Consider the following 19,219-nt stretch of genomic DNA (forward strand, 5'->3'; position numbering starts at 1 on the left):
TCTAAGAGACCTAAAACTATGCCTTGCACCCTATTACATGATGACTTTGTAACAACATCAACATTACAAGTTTCTAGGATATCAACATCCTGAACATATCAAAACTTGGACAACTCAACCATGGCTCCACTGAGTCCCAAATGGTTGGTTCATTATTACAACTTGAAAAACAACACAAAAACTTAGAACAAACCAAAATTGTTTGCTTGGAGTGATGGTGCAGGTGTGTGCCCTGCACCAGCTACCTTCTAACAATGGCTAGAAGTGTGTCTTTACTGAAATTGATGTTGGATTTGATTCTAGAAGAAGCAGAGGGTTGGTTGAAGAGGTATCTTCAGGAGGAAGAGCTGATGGAGTATGAAAAAGAAGAGTCTGAATTTGGAGTGGATATTGTGGAAGAGCAAGTGGATATTGTTGGAAATAACTCACGATGGGCTGGCCAAAGAAGGGCCAGAAGCTCAGTTGGTAGAGCACTCCAGCAACAAAATACATGGTCCTAGGTTCGAGTCCTGCCTAATTCATATGAGCTGTAGCTCAACAGTGGTATCAGAACCAGGCTAAGAACCCCAAACACCTCTAGTGTAGCTTAAGTGAGGCTGTTGGAAACAAGCCACATTCGGACAGACGATGGGCTGGCCAAAAAGGGGCCAGTAACTCAGTTGTTAGGGAAAATAAATAGTCCTAGGTTTGAGTCCTAGCTGGTCAATATGAGCTATAGCTCAACAAATATTTTGAAATGCCCGATGACAAAAGCAATAAAAGCACTCTCTTACAAAAGAATGCTCATGAAATGTAGAACCAACAAAGTCATCAGGGGGAAAAGCCCATCTCTAGAGTCTAAATAATGGAGAAATTATGTTCAACTTATAGAAAATATTGCAATCCATAGAGTAATCGCATGCAGTTCACATGTTACAGGCAAAATAGCACCAAAGAAAAACAATTAGAGGCAGACTGCCTTCTATTAGGTTTTTCTTTCAAGCAGGAGCAACGACAAAAGCATCTTCTGAATGTTACACAACAATTTGTCCTGTTTGCATAAAATAAAGGTGCATTGGTTGGTAGGCATTAGATTGCCAGAAACATAAAATTATAGTGTCTTCGGTTGCAAGGTCCCCAAATTATGCCCAAGCTGATTGTCATGTGAGTTCATGTTACTGCTTGTTTACCTTGGAAACCAAGAACTCCAGAAGGAATGATTGCCATCATTAAGATAATGGAAACATGAATTGCAACAATTTCTTCGCCATCTAGCAAATGAACTTTGTGGTGGAGTGACAATCCCCGCTGATTCAGTGGTCCTGGATATTCATTTTTCTGGTAGGTATACTCCTACTTTGTTTAGAACAAGGGACTATATCATATGGCTGGATTGCCTTTTGTTGACGAAAGGGGATACAAAACTCCGGGGTTTAAATTTCTCCCTCAGCCATTTCATAGACACAACGGGCAAACAAAAACGATGGTCCTTAAGAAATCTTAATAAAGGCATCGCTATGGTGGAAAATAATTCCTGTTCATTATCCACGTACTAGAGTTTTTCATTCTATTCCTCTTTTATCTGAAAGGCAGCCTCCCAAATTTACATAAACTGATCCATCCCATGTGACAAAAGCATGCACCTTGTTATTAATCTGAATCCATCTGCACCCTTGCATTTTCTTCATTCTCATCAATCTTCTTCCATTCCATCCCACTTGGCAGCTCCAGCATAGATGTTTGACAACTGCACATAGCGCGCATCATTTCAGGATCAAACTCCAAAAAGGCCCTTTGATACATGTTCTCCCAACTCTGCATAGGCATGGATTCTAGAGGCATCAAGTAAGGACTCCCATATACCAGTATCAGGCTCCACTGGTATGGTGTTGATAAAATCTCGTGCTTCATCCATGTACCCAGCTTTACCAAGAAGATCAACCATACAACTATAGTGCTCGATAGTAGGAACAAGGTTATAGTCTTGAATCATGCATCTGAAATAGTGCTTCCCATAATCCACCAGCCCTGCATGGCGACAAGCACACAGAACACCCACAAAGGTAGCATTGTTCGGCTTTGTGCCAGAGTTCTGCATTTCCTGAAAAATTTGGAGTGCTTCCTTCCCATGCCCATGCATAGCATATCCTACAATCATTACATTCCATGATACCACGTTCCTCATAATCATTTTGTCGAACAATTTCCGGGCATCTCTAATGCGACCACAGTTTGCATACATGCCTACAAGGGCTGTCCATACAAAGATGTTAAATGGAAGCCTACTTCTAACTAGACTCCCATGAATTTCTATTCCCTTGCGAAGAGCTGCCAAATTAGCACATGCTGGAAGAACACTGGTAAAGGTTACAAGGTTAGCCCTCACATTTCTCAATTGCATTTTTTGAAAGAGCTTCAGAGCTTTATGAAACTTCCTATTCTGCACATACCCTGCGATCATGGCATTCCATGAGACCACATTCCGATTAGGTGTTTTTTTAAAGAAATTTAATGCCTTATCCATACAACCTGCCTGGGCATACGCAGTAACCATAACAGTCCACGAATATACATTTTTTCCAGGCATGATCTCAAAGAGCTTCATAGCTTGACGCACATCCCCAGTTTGTGCATATCCTGCAACCATAACAGTCCACAAAACCACATCTCGTTGAAGCATTTTGTCGAACACTTTACGTGCATTCAAGATACATCCACATTTTACATACATATCAACAAGAGCAGTCCCAACATATTTATCAGATTGAAATCCCCTCCTGATTATATCTGCATGCAACTGTTTCCCTTCGTCCATGGCTGCCAAGCTTGCGCAAACTGGCAAAACAGTTACGTAGGTGGTAGTCACATGTTTATGCTTCACATTTCCCAATTGCATTTCTTGAAAGAGCTTCAGAGCTTCATCAAACTTCCCAAACTGTGCAAAAGCTCCAATAATGGCATTAATGGCATTCCATGAAACCACTTTCCTGTTGGGTATTTTCTTAAAGAGTTCCAATGCCTCTTCAAAACAACCTGCATGGGCATACCCAGTAACCATGACATTCCACGAGTACACATTTCTCTCAGGCATCTTCTGGAAGAGCTCCATAGCCTTACCCACATCCCCAATTTGTGTATATCCTGCAACCATAGTAGTCCACGAAACCACATTTCGTTGAGGCATTTTGTCAAACACTTTGCGTGCCATCTCAATACATCCACATTTAGCGTACATGTCAACAAGAGCACTCCCCACAAACACATCAAACTGTAAACCCCTTCTGACTATATCTTCATGCACCTGTTTCCCTTCTTCAATGGCGGTCAAGTTGGCGCAAACTGGCAAAACTGCTGCGAATGTGAAGTTATCAGGTTGGAATCCGTTCCCTTGCATTTCGCAAAATATTGCCAAGGCTTCTCCATCATTGCCATCCTTTGAATAACCCTGAATCATGGCAGTCCAGGGAGCGACATTTTTCACCGGCATTTTATCCAAAACTAGTCTAGCATCTTGCAGGCTCCCAAGCTTGGCATACAAAACTACAAGTTTGATTGCCAAATGCAAATTTGAGATAAATCCCGTTAGGGTCATGTGGGCATGGACTCTTTTTCCCTCTCGCAAAGATTCCTTGTAAAGGCATTGTCTTAGAAGGGATTCATAGGTGTGCGTACTTAACCTAAGCTGTTTATGGTCGTTAACGTGGAGAATATGTAATGATTCTTTCGGTAATCCCTGCCTGCAAAGTGTTTGCGATTGCTCACAAATGCCATTTGAGGTTTCAAAATTATCATTTACTGTTTGTTGTTGTAAAGTGAGTACAGTAGAGGAGAAGCTGAACTTGGCAAACTGGAATTGAACCATGAACTCTACAATGCAATGATTCTTCTTTTGAATCCTCAATGGATATGACAATGTCATGCTGTTAATCTGTTTTGCTTTTCTTTTTCTTTCAGCTGTCATTTGGCGTAAACTACAATTGCTAACCCTAGACTACAATCGATTAACCCACTGAAACTTTTTCAATTCTCCTGTCATTTGATCTACAAAGCAATTGCAGGAGTAATTGAAATGTTCTTTTCTCACCTATCATTTAGTGTACAGAGCAGTTGCAGGAGTGATGGAATTATTTTTTCTCACCTGTCATTTGGTAAACACATTGCTTTACTCCTTGAAGTGGTTGGCAAAAAGTCCAACCAGGGAAGATAATTGCAATTGTTCAACTGATGGTACACGTCCATACGCTAAAAGTGCTGGAGAATAATTCTGGCTGAACGAATGGAATCGAGTTTTTTGGTTAGAAACGACGAATGTAACTTGGCATTTGTCATATGGGGCACCCAAAATTGTTGGACTGATGGATTTGTTCTGTCTTTTGCGGTAAACTACAGTTGTTACACTTCTCAGGACAATTGGTTTACTGTGCTCGTGTGGATTTACCTCGCTAAACTAAATATTTATCTTATTACATGGAATGTGTAAGGGAGGAACGTGGCTAAATTGGCTTTAAAATTGGGTTATAAAATTCATGTCTGGACTCTTTCCAAAAAATTCGAAAAATCAAAGTTGCAGCTGTGATTTTGTTGATCACGATCGACGACTTTAATTTTGACAAATTTCGTATTATTGATTTTTCGTACTGTTTTGGAACTAGTTTAGCCGCAGTCATAAGGGAGAGGGTGCTATGGGGTTGCTAAAATTTGTATTAAATATTTAAATTTTTTAAATTTTGTATAGTCATTTATTTGTCAAGTTTCTACTTAAAAAATGAGTTTCATATGGTCAAATATGATGCTACATTGCATGTCTATTTAGGTAAGGTGTCCAAAATGGTCCCAAAAAGAAGTCAATCCATAGTTGTGCACTAAGTCATGTTTATTGGTGTATTGATGTGGCATCACATGATTGGTTGCTTTTACAAATTTATTAGAATTTTTTTAGGGACAAGTATAGACATGACACTTCTTGTGCTCCACTAATAGACTAATCGTGCCCCACTAACACACTAAGTGTTCCCAACTACTATCCCAAGTGTAGGACCGTGTTCCCAAATACTATCCCAAGTGTAGGATCTCGTACCACCATGGGGCCCTCTCCCTTGTATGTTGTTCTACAATGTTTTATTTTAATATTTGAAGTGTACAATCTTAATATGATTTTGATTGATTTAGGATTTTTATTATAATAAACGAAATTTAATTTATGTCAAAACGATTTTTATAATTTATAATATAATTTTCACTATAGTGGGTTAATATTGCATGTGTGGTTTTGAGTTTGAGAGTGTCAATTCTATTTTGAGATATAGGAATTGTCTAAGGGCTAGATTGTGTCTCTAAACTTGCAAGATTGGCTTGTAGTTTTAAAATTCAAATTGGATGCCAATAATTCTAACTAGGCATTATGTGTTGACTCTTGCACTATAACTTTCAATTGTATGTTTGGGATATGTATAAAAGGGCATGATCACCCCTAGGTCATATTCATCTTGAACTTATCATCCATTTTCCCTTCTTATCTTTATGAATCACTCACCACTAACATTCGTGTCACTCAAAATCACTCACTACTAGCATTTGTACCACCCATAATCACTCATAACCTTGTTATAACACTCTTATGGATTAACTATTTTATTTCTTTTGACCTATATTCATTAGATTATAAACCCTATTTGTTACACTATCATTGCACCACCCTTACTTTGTTCAAGTCTCAAGTTTTCATTACCACCACATTTATATTTTAAATTTGTCTTTCAACTTGCAATACATCAGAGAACACTTAAGCAGTTTGTTGTTTCATTCACCCATGCAATAACAACTAAAGGTTAGCAAAAATGTGTTTTAGTTGTTTTATAAATTGAAATGATGTTACAATAGTTGCAAAGATAGTAGAAAAGGTCATGTATCCAATGTAAAGTTACTTCTTGTTAACATTGCGATGTTGATTTGATAAATAGCACCAATATATATGTGACTCCCAAAAACCAAAGATTGGTGAGGAGAGTAGGTATAAGGGAAGGTAAAAGATAAAAACCCTTAAAGAGGCTAGATATATAGAACCTTGATTGCAAGAAATCTATTAGATTATCAATTTTAACAATGTTATGAAGCTTGGAACCATTACCCTAAATTCAAAGAAAACCTTAGCCAGGATCTAATAACAAACAATTTGAATAATATAAAATGAAACTCAAAGAGATCAATACAAGTGTACATGTATAATCATTTATATGTTTTGTATATCAAAAGTACATAAAAAGAAATAACATTTCCTAATCTAATCAAGGTCATTAAAATAAATGCGCACAAACACACATTAATCAACCTAGATTAATAAATGATAGTTGTGAATGGATCATTTAGTAATAAATATTAATTTAAGAAATTAAATGTAATGAGATTTTTAGCTTATAGAACTACAATGAAGAATTATGTCTCATATTATGTAAAACTTGGTTGTTAAAATAAATGCGCACAAACACATGTAAATCAACCTAGATTAATAAATGATAGTTGTGAATGGATCATTTCATAATAAATATTAATTTAAGAAATTAAATGCAATGAGATTTTTAGCCTGTAGAACTACAATGAAGAATTATGTTTAATATTATGTAAAACTTGGTTGTTAAAATAAATGCACAAAAACACACATAAATCAGCCTAGATTAATAAATAATAGTTGTGAAAGGATCATTTTCGCAATAAATGTTAATTTAAGAAATTAAATGCAATGGGATACTTAGCTTGTAGAGCTCCAATGAAGAATTATGCCTAATACGATGTAAATCTTGATTTTTAGGTGTAGAAAAATATGATGACAATATGCTCACTACTTGGAATTCAACACAGACATGTGATTTTCTATGAATGTGTGTATCAAATGTTCATAAAAGAAACTAACATTTCCTAATATAATCAAGGCTATTAAAATAAATGCACATGTAAAAACACATAAGATGATAGTCGTGAGTGGATCATTTAGTTATAAACATGACAACAGGGTACTTAGTGTGTATGCTAAAATTCATCATTAATTCAATCAGAAACAAGGGGAAATCATGAATCCCTATCTAATCAAAGAATTCAAAACAAACATCAATGAAATAATGTGAGACAAGTAATAAGAATGTAAAATCTATCAATTAAAGCTCCCTACTCCATGATCGCATGTAGCTTCCATTGTTCTTCTCTTCTTTGTGGTATGATGGCTCTCAGATGTCATAGTTCATGATTCTTGAACATGGAGATTGAATGCTGAATTTATAGATTTTTGGGTGAGAATTGAATGAGAGGTGGAATAGATTGATCAAGAGGGGGAACTCGGGTGAGCTGACATGTTGTTTGATAGTCGAACTGCTGATTTGAAGGTGGAACATAATAGATTGAATTGATAATTGAGTTAACTGATTGAAAGATGAAAAAGAATGATTGGAGGAAATAAAGAAGATGAAGTAGTTAACTGATTGAAAGCTTTTTGGAAAAAAACAAAGTGGAAAATAGAAATAGAGATTGAAAAGATAATTGATTTAATTAATTAATTTAGCATGTGCTTGCACTTCAGCTTTGATTTTCAATTTAATCTTTGCATGGGATTTAATTCAAATATTGAATTTATTTTAAATTCAATTTGTTATTTGAATATATTTAGAACTTGACTTTGATTTTTGAAATCATGCACATGTATCTGAAATTGGAAGAAATTAGAAGAATATGAAATTAAATGAATTTGGGGATTTAGATTTTTAATTTGAATTAGAGGAATACGAAATTAAACGAAATTACAATTTGGAGATTTGGATTTTGAATTTGAAGAATTAATTAGTTAATTAAATAATTTAAAGAAACTATTTAATTATTTAGAAATTGAATTTAATTAAATAATAAAGATTATTTAAATTAAAGGAATAAAATTATAATTAATTAAATAATTAATATTTAATTATCATTTTAAAAAATGGTTTGAATAATTCGATGATTAGAGATAGAAATTGAAAATGAATTTATTTAAATAATAAATATTATTTAAATTTAAGGATTAATATCACAATTAATTAAATAATAAATATTTAATTAACATTAAAAAATGATTAAATGATTAAACGATGATAGAATTGAAATTGAAATAATTAGTAAGATGATGAAGAAATATGAATTTAGAAGAATAATATTAATTAACCTAATTAAATAATTAAAGAAACTAATTGGAGGACTAATTATTACATATTAATGAGACATTTTTAGGTGTGTACACTTAGCTTATGAAACTATAACTTTTTTAAAAAATTGAATGCTTTATGAGGCCTTTTGATAAGTATAAGCGAATGTAAGCAAAACTCTATATCCACTAGGGTTTTGGAGTTGGTTTTCTTTTCTGTGCATATGCACAGACATAGTCTCATCTTTTCAGTCTTTAGGTCTACTGGGCTATTTTGGAAATCTGAGAATTCATGCTGTAAATTTCCATTAGAATCAATATATTAATCTGGCTATGCCTTTTATCGATAAAAAAAACAGTGAGTCATCACTTTGTCATTGTAATATATTTTTTAACAAGGTCTGGTAAATAGCAATATGACAATATTTCAAAATGCTTGACAGCAAAAGCAATATAGGCATTCTCTTAGAACAAGAATGCTCTTGAAATACACAGCCAACAAAGTCAAGAAGGGTAAAAGCGTGTAAAAATATTGCGGAAGCTATGTTTTACATAATCTTAAAATATTGTAATCTATAGAGCAATCACATGCACTTAGACTATATTTATTAGGTTTTCCTTTTAAGGAGGAGCAATGACTGATAAAAAAAATTCAAGTTGTGTTTTCAATTATAGTAGTAAACATCTTCTATCAGTATTTTAGTCATGATTTTTCTGCAATTCATGTAGATTTGTTAATTTGCTTTTGGAATTAACATTTGTAAGATATTTTTTTCCATCTTACATGGTATACCAAAAGCATACTAACTGAAAATAATCTTCTAAAATTGCTATTCTTCTTGTGAATGCAACACAACAATTTGTTTTTGTTCGCATACATAATAGTTGGCACAGATCTTTGTGCTATACTTGGCACAGATCTTCACAAACATTAAAGTAGGCCATGCCTTTGGTTGTAAGATTGTCAACATGCCCAGCTGTTTGTCATGTGAGTTCATGTTACTGTTTGTTTAGCTTCAAAAACCAATGAGTCCCATATGAATGGTTGCCATCATTAAGATAATGGAAACAAATTTTACAACATCTTTGTCATCTTGCCAATGGACTTTGTGGCAAACTGGCAATCCCCAGTGACTTAATGGTCCTGGACTATCATTTTTCTGTACGTATAATCATCTTTGTTTAAAACAGAGAGCTGCTTTATATGGCTGAATTGCCTTGTGCTTATGAAGGGGGATCCAAAACTCCGGGCTCAGTCAGATTCTTCCCTCAACCATTAAACAAAACACCAGTGCTGAACTAATAGATGATCCTTACACACTATTGATAAGGTATCACTATGGTAGAAATAATTTCCTGTTCATTATCCATGGCATATATTTTGTCATTCAATTCATCTTTCATCTGAAAGACAACTTCCCAAATTTTCATATACTGCTTCATCTCATGTGACAAAAGCATGCACCTTGTTATTAATCTCAATCGAGCTGCACCCTGGAGTTTTCTTCACTCTTCTGTCCTTCATCAATCTTCTAACACTTGCCACCCCATCCCACTTCGCAGCTTCAGCATAGATGTTTGACAACTGCACATAGTGTGCATCATTTTCAGGATCTAACTCAAAAAGATGTTTGGCTACATGTTCTCCCAACTCTATATTAGAATGGGTTCTGCAGGCACCGAGCAAGGATCCCCAAATAGCAGCGTTGGGCTCAATTGGCATGTTGTTGATAAAGTCTTGTGCTTCGACCAAGTGCCCAGCTCGACCAAGAAGATCAACAATACAACAATAGTGCTCGATAGAAGGAATAAGGTTATAATCTTGAGTCATGCATTTGAAATATTTCCAGCCATCATCCACCAGCCCTGCATGGCAACAAGCACACAGAACACCAACAAAGGTAATTTTGTTCGGCTTTGTGCCAGAGTGTTGCATTTCCTGAAATATCTGGAGCGCCTCCTTTCCAAACCCATGCATGGCATAACCTACAATCATTGCAGTCCATGATACCACGTTTCTCATAGTCATTTTGTCAAACAATTGCCACGCATGTTTTATGGAACCACATTTAGCATACATGTCTATAAGGGTATTCCAAACAAAGACATCAAATGGAAGCCTGCTTCTAACTACACTACCATGAATTTCCATCCCCTTGCAAAGAGCTGCCAAATTGGCGCACGCGGGAAGAACGCTGGCAAAGGTCACAAGGTTAGCCCTCACATTTCTCAATTGCATTTCTCGAAAGAGCTTCAGAGCTTCATCAAACTTCCCACTCTGTGCATAACCGGCAATAATGGCATTCCATGAAACCACATTCCTATTGGGCATTTTCTGAAAGAGTTCCAATGCATCTTCAATACATCCTGCATGAGCATATCCAGTGACCATGACACTCCACGAGTACACATTTTTCTCAGGCATCTTCTGGAAAAACTCCATGGCCTTACCCATATCCCCAATTTGTGTATATCCTGAAACCATAGCAGTCCATGAAACCACATTTCGTTGAGGCATTTTATCAAACACTTGACGTGCAATTTCAATACATCCACATTTCGCATACATGTCAACAAGAGCACTCCCAACAAACACCTCAGATTGAAAACCCCTCCTAATTATATGTCCATGCATCTGTTTCCCTTCTTCAATGGCTTTCAAATTGGCGCAAACTGGCAAGACACTTGCGAAGGTAAAGTGATCAGGCTGAATCCCATTCCCTTGCATTTCACAAAACATTGACAAGGCCTCTCCATCATTGCCATGCTTTGAATAAGCCTGAATCAAGGAAGTCCAAGAAGCCACATTTTTCACCTGCATTTTATCCAAAACATGTCGAGCATCTTGCACGCTGCCAAGCTGAGCATACAAAACTACAAGTTTGTTACCCAAATTCAAATCCGTACCAAATCTTGTTTGACTTATGTGGGCATGGACTCTTTTTGCATCTGCCCAGGATTTCTTGTTAAGACATTCTTGTAGAAGGGATGTATATGTGCAGGTACTTAGCCTGAGATGTTTCTGGTCAGTAACGTGGAGAACATCCAATGCCTCTTTCAGTAGGCCCTGCCTGCAAAGTATTTGCACTTTCTCACAAATGGAGTTTGAGGTTTCAATGTTATTGTTTACTGCTCCTTGTTGCAAAGTGAGTACATTGGAGGAGAAGTTCGTCCTGGCATACTGAAAGTGGACAATAAGCTGTATAATAATGTTTTGCTGATTCTTCTGAATCCTTAATAGATGTGTCACTGACATGCTCTTTTTACTCGTTTTGATTTTCTCTCAACTGTCATTTACTACAAAATACAATTGCAGAACCCATTGAATTATTATTTTTCAGTTCACCTGTCATCTGGTGAACAGAGCAATTGATGGAGTGATGGATTATTATTTTGACTGGATTTTTTGGGTTACCAAGAAGGATTCAAACTCAGTATCTTCCATTCACTAAAAATGGTGGCCTATCATTTTGGCTTGACAAAGAATTGACTTTTCAGGTCGACTAAATGTCAGTTTATCTTTCACTCGGGTTACACAATGATTGTTGAACAGATGAAATAGTTACATTTAAGAGTTTAAAACTTGCGACTGGATTGGCCATTAAAGATGAAGAATGCTTATGTAGTAACAAGCTTAAGCAACCGGGTTGTTGCATACACTTTGTCATAAATTTCTTATGTTTATGTTGAACTACTTCAATAAACGAATTTTAATTTTTTTATGTTATGATTAATATATGTCAAAATTAGTCAATATTAGCATGGCATGATGTTAAGTTGTCATCATGTTGTTCTTGTCAGTAAGGTTCAAACCTCAATTATAGTGTGATGTTAAGTTGTGTTGTTCTTGTCATCAAAGTTCAAATCCCATTGGAGTATAATTTGTTGAATGGTTATATTGGGTGGATGGCATTACATTTCAAGATCTGTGATATATTATGAAGACAAAAATGATTGAAAGATCAAATAGTTGCAATTTAATTAGTTCGACATGATTAGTGGAAGTGAGAAGATGTTCCTTAATATACCATCCACTAAAGTTCAAACCTCCAAAAGTGTAATAAATAAGGGATAAAGTCAAGATTTTTCCTTGGATGACTTTTACAGAATGGAAACTAATGCAAACCAAGATCAAGTACCTTTAATAGGTAGTCAATCAAGCCATTGTCTCACATAGATGTAGTTCACATACAAACAACAAGCGCTGGAGAAATTGATAACATTCAATTCAAAAACATCAACTTTACAAAGCTAGCTTCAAGTTTATCCCAATCTGAACACAAACCTTCACGTTGTTAGGTCCCGGAGACAACTGAGAGGCGGGGGGGGGGGGTGAATCAATTGTCAAATAAATTTAAACCAAAAACAACTTAACCAATTTACTGCTTAATACCGATGAACCAGTCTATTATGCCGGTGGACAGTTTTACCAGATAATTGCAATACCGATAAGAATTAATGCATGAAACAAAAAGACAAAGTCATCCATAACACATAACACCAATATTTGTATGTGGAAACCCTGTAAGGGGAAAAACCACGATGGGAAACCTTACCCACAATCAGATGATACTATTGCAGATAGTAAGTGTATACAAATGGAGTCTGCACATGCAGAAAGGCCAAGCGCCTAGAGCTCACTGCTCAAACACAAAATGGGAGTCACACTGACTACAATTGGATGGTTAAATCCAATAAGAATGTACTGCTCAAAATAGCATCTTCATATGCTGGATTCAGTACCGGTGTAGTTCTGATATGCTTTCACAAAAACCTAGCTTCACCTTCAAATGATGTCTACGTGTATAGCTTTGCTTATTCTTGCATATACCTTTACACAATTCTTTTTTGCATTCTACATCTGATCTTACAAATAAGATCTTACATTTATACCATAACTTAGGACCAATTTTAGTAGGTTGGCTCTACAAGATATTACAATAAAATCATTTTACAAACAATACAATATCTGATGCAATAACTGATTCAACATGTCGGCTTAATACATTTACAACAATAATAAATCATCTCCATAACGTGTCGTGCTGATCTGGAAAAGATAAACCTACTAGTGCATAACCTCGACCTATTTGCTAGTAACAATAAATATGCAAATACGAATATACCAATAAACAATTCTCCAAGACAAGATGTCCAATCGATGTCTTTGACATTACCAAGTGTTTTCCATGCCATTCCAAGTGTCGGTGGTCATTATATCCTATCAGTGTACCATATACTGGTGATTGTGCATAGGTCACTAGCTTGCCAGTGAATGTTGCCGAATCTCCAAAGTACTAGAGTTTTAGTAGGTGTTGACATCAATGACAAAACCATACCAAAATACCAACATACGTATCCAAATCATTATTACTAAATAGATAACTTTCATGGCTAATAGCTCACACTAGGATAATATGCAACCAATATCTTCATTACATATTCAATACCACAAAAAAATCCTACTAACTTCATAGTTCAAACTATGTAATACTCTAGATTTCACACATTACAAGTAAGTAATTAACCTAGCTATTGGCTTCACAATACAAAATCATATGCTACATATGATTGAAAAATCAACTGCAACCACTCCACAACTCATCAATTCCTCTTAGATTTCAACCTCCATGTCTCCAATAGCCATTTCCTTCCATATATTTCCTTATGTCAGCTCTCCTTTGGATTTCCTATGCTCTACGTAAATTTTTATTATAATGATTAGCTATCTTTTATTATATAGTACTGTTTTTACTTGAATTAACTATCACTAATCTAATTAAGGTGGATTCGCCTTTGTAAAAAAATATATTAGAAATTGATATCTACCAAAAGTAAGGAAAAACGACTACTAAGATCTAAATAAACTTCCACACACCAAGCTCATTTACTATCCCCACCACCATTACTTATGTGATAGAGGTAATTACCTTTTTAATCGCCAATTTATCATTAAAAAATATTACAAATGAGCATAGTTCACAAATTGAAACATGCTCCATTATTAAATTAACTTCTTCAAAGATTTTCTCCTTCGCTTCTAACACTTAGTTTAAAAGATAAATCCTACCTTCACCAAACTTTGTATTCATCTTTTACTTTTCTTCGAGACTTTTGTCCACCATAAACCAACCTCCTCCTCTTCATTATTCGCCTTCATCATCTTCTTCCTCTTTTCATGGGATTCTTCCCACCATAAACTATCCACCTCCACAAAAAATTATCTTCATCTACATTCAAATATTCAAAATAAATTTTATCAAAAACAATTACCTATTCATCTACTTCTGTAAACACCTTTGGTTCAATCATTGCATATTTTGCTCCTTCTTTACTTTGTACACTTGGTAGCTCATCAAGGCACTTATCTTTCCACTGCTCCACACTAATCGACATTTGCATATCCTCTAAAAGATTAATTTCATCATGACCCTTGACCGCAAAATTGATTTCAAATAATCCAATTTTCTTCGAGCATCTTTTCTATCTTCCACTATAATAAAATTTTCATGTGAAGTGATGAGTCTTAGTTTTATGTTGTTATTTGTAGACATTTTACCATAATTAGGACTCTTATATATTTATTGACGGGACTTTATATTATGTTTGACAGACTTTTTGAACTTATTTGGTGATCATGTTGTCTATAGTATGGAACCTTTAATTTGACAAAATAGTGAACCTTATGAATGCAAATATAAATACTTACTATCTTTGTATGTTGATGAATGTGTTACAATGAATGATCATGAAATATGGATAGGAGTGCTTGTTCTAACCTTGGTGTTGCAGCTGCATGGAAGAATTGTGATGAAGCAAGGCTTTACTGATAGCAACATGGCAATGCGAACAAGACTAGACAACAAAGCGTGAAAAGGTTAAGGGTTGTTGCAACTCGGGCATTAGTTGTTCAAAGCTCATTAAGGAATCTTCAAAAACAGTCATGATCTATTAATAATTTTGTTAATAGCCATGTTGGAAGTTGGAGCACATCTAGGGAAGATTTACAAATGTTCAAGAACGAAGCAGAGTCATGTTTTCTTAGTTCTCTTAGATTTCATATCCTAAATAAAAGCCTCCACCTAGATAATAGGAGTGGAGCGGCTCTTGTGGAAAACTGTAGTAAGGAAGAATGTTATAAATCTTTCTCAAGTTTCCTAGTTAAGTTAGTTACTATTTTATGATACCAGACTATGTTATGTTGTTGAGTTGATTCTGAATAAAAAGAAGGCTTATTATCTTGAATAAGATTATGGTGTTTTGATATGGTTATGTGAGTTTCATAGTTAACTTATGCTATAATTTCTAATTTAGAAGACTCACTCAAGGGGGAGCACTTGGTGAGAATTTTGTACATTTGTTTTTGTGCACCTTATTTCTTGAAGTAGTTTAATTCTATTCTCATAAGTTGTTCGTTATCTTCTCCTACAATCGCTAGATTGGTAATATGTGTTTGTTCCTATAGTCATGGCAAAACAGAACAGTTGTTTCTGCATAGACTAGATCAATTCATATTTTAAGAGTAGAATTTGATGCAATTTCCTTGTGTTAAGATATAGGAGCAGGTTCTTTTCTTATGCAGTTTTTCTCAACATTTCATGTACTTGAGATTAGGATAGAATTACTCCTTCAAAATCTCTTAGTGCACAAACTGTTTTGTCTCATTTCAAGATATACATCCTCGAGTTGATAATATAAATGTGCCAAGATAATGCAATTTGATAGTTTCTCATCTAGGAATTCTTGTCCCTAAGTTTGTGTGAAGCACCAAATTATATACCTATTGATTTGGGCTACCATTTTTGGCGTTGTTGCCAAGGATGGTGTCAAACTGAGAGTTTATTGGAGTATAGACTTTCATTTTTCAGTCATTGTTATAAGTAGTTTTTTCCATCCTAAGATGGATTGAGTTATTTTACCTTTGTCATTTATGCAGGATTCGTGTCAGTATTAGTATACCTGCATGCATAGAAGAAGAGATCCCCTTGGGAGATTCCTTCCTAACTGCAATCAACTTGAAGAATTGATGCAGCCATAACTGGTAAAACCCTCCAAAGAGTCAACCGGCTTATGCAGCAGAGTGACACAATGAAAGCAATAAGAAAACATAACAAATTCAAATAAAAATATCATATTACAGCCTTAGAAATTGCGGCAATCATCCGAAAATCTTTACATTATCATCAAGAACATGTGGTAGTTAACCGATTACATGTAGGCTTCAATCCAGATATAATCCAATCGAGACTGTAAGAATCAATTGGATCACAACATGTGAATATTAATCCTTATTCTCAGTTCTACTACCTCCACCCCTACAAATGATTACATAACATCTTATTTATACCCACCAGAACATATCTGGATCGGCCTCAAAAGATTACATTCACCAATGTAGGAAAATGAAACATGTAATTAGGTCAGCCCTAAGATTTAACAAATCTTTTTGAAAAATAACAACCAAGTGATGTAGTTTAGCAAGAAGGTTGTCCACATGCCAAAGAACATTAGGCAAGACCTAAGATGGATCCACATGCCAAGAATCGCACCGGTAATGAAGGAAACCCAATCGGTAAGCACAAGAACTGTCCCGAAAACCCAAAAACAACCAATCGGAAGCGATAACTGACTAGAGAAGAACCCAAATGAACTATAAATTTGGAATCAACCACATGAAACTGCCAGGAAATTTCCAACAAGATTTGTCACGAAGAACAAGCAACTACCGGTACATACTGGTAAGAATACTGAAAATGCACAAAGAACTAAAAAAGAAAGGAAATGCTTTTGGTTGATGTGAGATTACTCATCGACCGGGGATGATCCTACATCAGACAACCCAGGTAGAAAAATATGTTCCATGAGAGGCAACTCATGAACATTTAAAATGATTCGGGATGAAGATCCCATGCTCATTTCTGATCCAAACATCTTCTTTATCTGTCAATCTTTGTTCTATCTCTCCTGGTGCTTCAACCGGATTCTCTAACCTATGACTCTCTTTGTGTTGTCATTATGTGAACCGACATGAGCCTTACGTAAACTAGCATGAAGACATAATGATATTGTATGTTGTCATTGATGTCAATATGAGACATGGTGAGAACCGGCACATGTGATAGGTGAAGAGAGAGGAACTGACATATGTATGAACCGGTTTATATACCAAAGTGAAGCGGCACATTTGTTCAAGGTGAACCGGCATGAAGTTATGTGAACCAGCACATGGAAGCATTGTATGGTTACCGATTGGTAGGTAGTTTCCACTTCAGGGTTTCCGATTGGAGCAACTCAAGTGACTCAATCGGTAATCTTCATGTGATGAGTTAGCAGTATGATGGAGGACAGATCGTGTTGCCACATAAGCTCTATGCGCATGAAGGATCTTGCATGAAGAAGACTATTCCTATCCACCTCGAGAAAGTGCGAAGTCTGTCAAACGGTGATAATGCGTGATGGGTTATCAACCACCATGAAAATGGTGGATAATGGACGATGGATAATGTCTTGAGATCGATTCAAGATTGTTGCATTTAATGCAGTATGATTCAACGGTCAGGATCGAACCGTTTGAATTGCTTAACCTAACAGGTTTAGGGTTTTTGCTACTGACCTGTATGTTTCCTATAAGGTCGATGTTGGGTTTCTATCTGAGGTTGTTGGCAAAAGTTGTGAGTGTGTATCCAAGGAAAGTGATACGTGATTCTTGCCAGACCATAAGAGAGAAGAGATACCTGCAAAGTGAATGTGCAGAAGGAAAAGAGGAGCCTAAACGGATCTGCATTAGCATTAAGTGCTATTAACAGATCATTGTAATACCTGTTGATCTCTAACCACTTCAATAGTTGTAAAATCCCCTAACATGGTAGCCTTAACTGGCTTGATTCAAAATCCCTTAAATCGGGTGGTCTTAACTAGCTTGTTTCAAATCCCTTAACCGGGTAACTTGAGGCTAATGAGTTCTGAGAAGCTTGAGAAGCTTAGGAGATCCTTTCAGCTATTGAGTTCTTGAAATCCTCTAACAAGGTGACCCTACCGGGTTTAACCCTTAACCGGGTATCCCTTAATCGGGTGATCCCTAACAGGATCGGTTCCTACCAGAACCTATTGTAATGTCCTTAACTAGACAAGGCTCCTAACAGAGCGGACTTCTAAAGAGTTCAAAAAGAAGCTTGTGGGTATTCATCCCCACCATGGTTTTTCCCAATTGGGTTTCCGCGTGAAAAATATGTGTGTCATGTGAAATGCTTTTGTCTTGTGATGCTTTGTCTTACCTGTTAAGCATATGAAGGTTCTATGTTTTATGCCTATCTATAAAACACATTGAACTCACTGTTGTGAAGATCTGATGGTTAAGTTTACTTATTTATGCATGAGAATATAATGATACTATGGTATTGAGCCAAGAGGAAAGCTTATTGAGTGACCGGTTCATGACTGGTTGAGCTATACTGGATGTTGCCGATTGCACTTTGTTTTACCGATATCCCTGTTTGTTAGTCTTTTGGAGTATTTGTTGTCAAATCGATTTTGGATGATATTGGTGTCGGTACTGATTCACCCCCCCTCTCAGTACTGGTTTGGTACTAGTGGTTCATCATTTAGTTATCACTTTGTTTCTCTTTATTTACTTCAGATCTACATATTGCCTTTGTTTCTGCAATTCTGATTTGATTCTACCACAACTTCATCCGGTTTGTTACCATTAGCTCCCTGTCATCTGTTAGGATAATCGATGAATAACTAAGAGGGGGGGGGGGTGAATCAGTTGTTAACAAATTATAACATTTAATCCACTTAATAATCTTTAACCAAATTAAGTATCGATAAAGAAGAAACAGATATCGGCAAGCAACAAAACTTAACAATGAAATAGATAATCAACACAATGCAACCATACCACATAACACCATGATTTGTACATGGAAAAATCAGAAAGGGAAAAACCACGGTGGGAAGCCTACCCATAGTCAAATGATACTTCTACAGAAAGTATGTGATACAATGAGGGGCCTACACATGTAGAAAGGCACACTCCCTAGAGCGTACTACTCATTACAAAAGAGTCTCACTGACTAC

General features: G+C 35.8%; 2 protein-coding genes across 2 annotated transcripts; both read right to left on the reverse strand.

Annotated features, from left to right (window-relative positions):
* Nucleotides 1-1,753: 1,753 nt before the first annotated feature.
* On the reverse strand, nt 1,754-3,940 carry LOC131065309 (pentatricopeptide repeat-containing protein At4g02750). Its single transcript, XM_057999776.1, has one exon. The coding sequence runs from the start codon at nt 3,938-3,940 to the stop codon at nt 1,754-1,756; it is 2,187 nt and encodes a 728-aa protein (XP_057855759.1).
* Nucleotides 3,941-8,948: 5,008 nt separating this feature from the next.
* On the reverse strand, nt 8,949-11,742 carry LOC131065320 (pentatricopeptide repeat-containing protein At3g29230). The gene has a single exon (XM_057999801.1). It carries the CDS (start codon nt 11,394-11,396, stop codon nt 9,585-9,587), a length of 1,812 nt encoding a protein of 603 aa, XP_057855784.1. The 5' UTR covers nt 11,397-11,742; the 3' UTR covers nt 8,949-9,584.
* Nucleotides 11,743-19,219: the final 7,477 nt, after the last annotated feature.

This window comes from Cryptomeria japonica, chromosome 4, assembly GCF_030272615.1.
Source record: "Cryptomeria japonica chromosome 4, Sugi_1.0, whole genome shotgun sequence".
Lineage (NCBI taxonomy): Eukaryota > Viridiplantae > Streptophyta > Pinopsida > Cupressales > Cupressaceae > Cryptomeria > Cryptomeria japonica.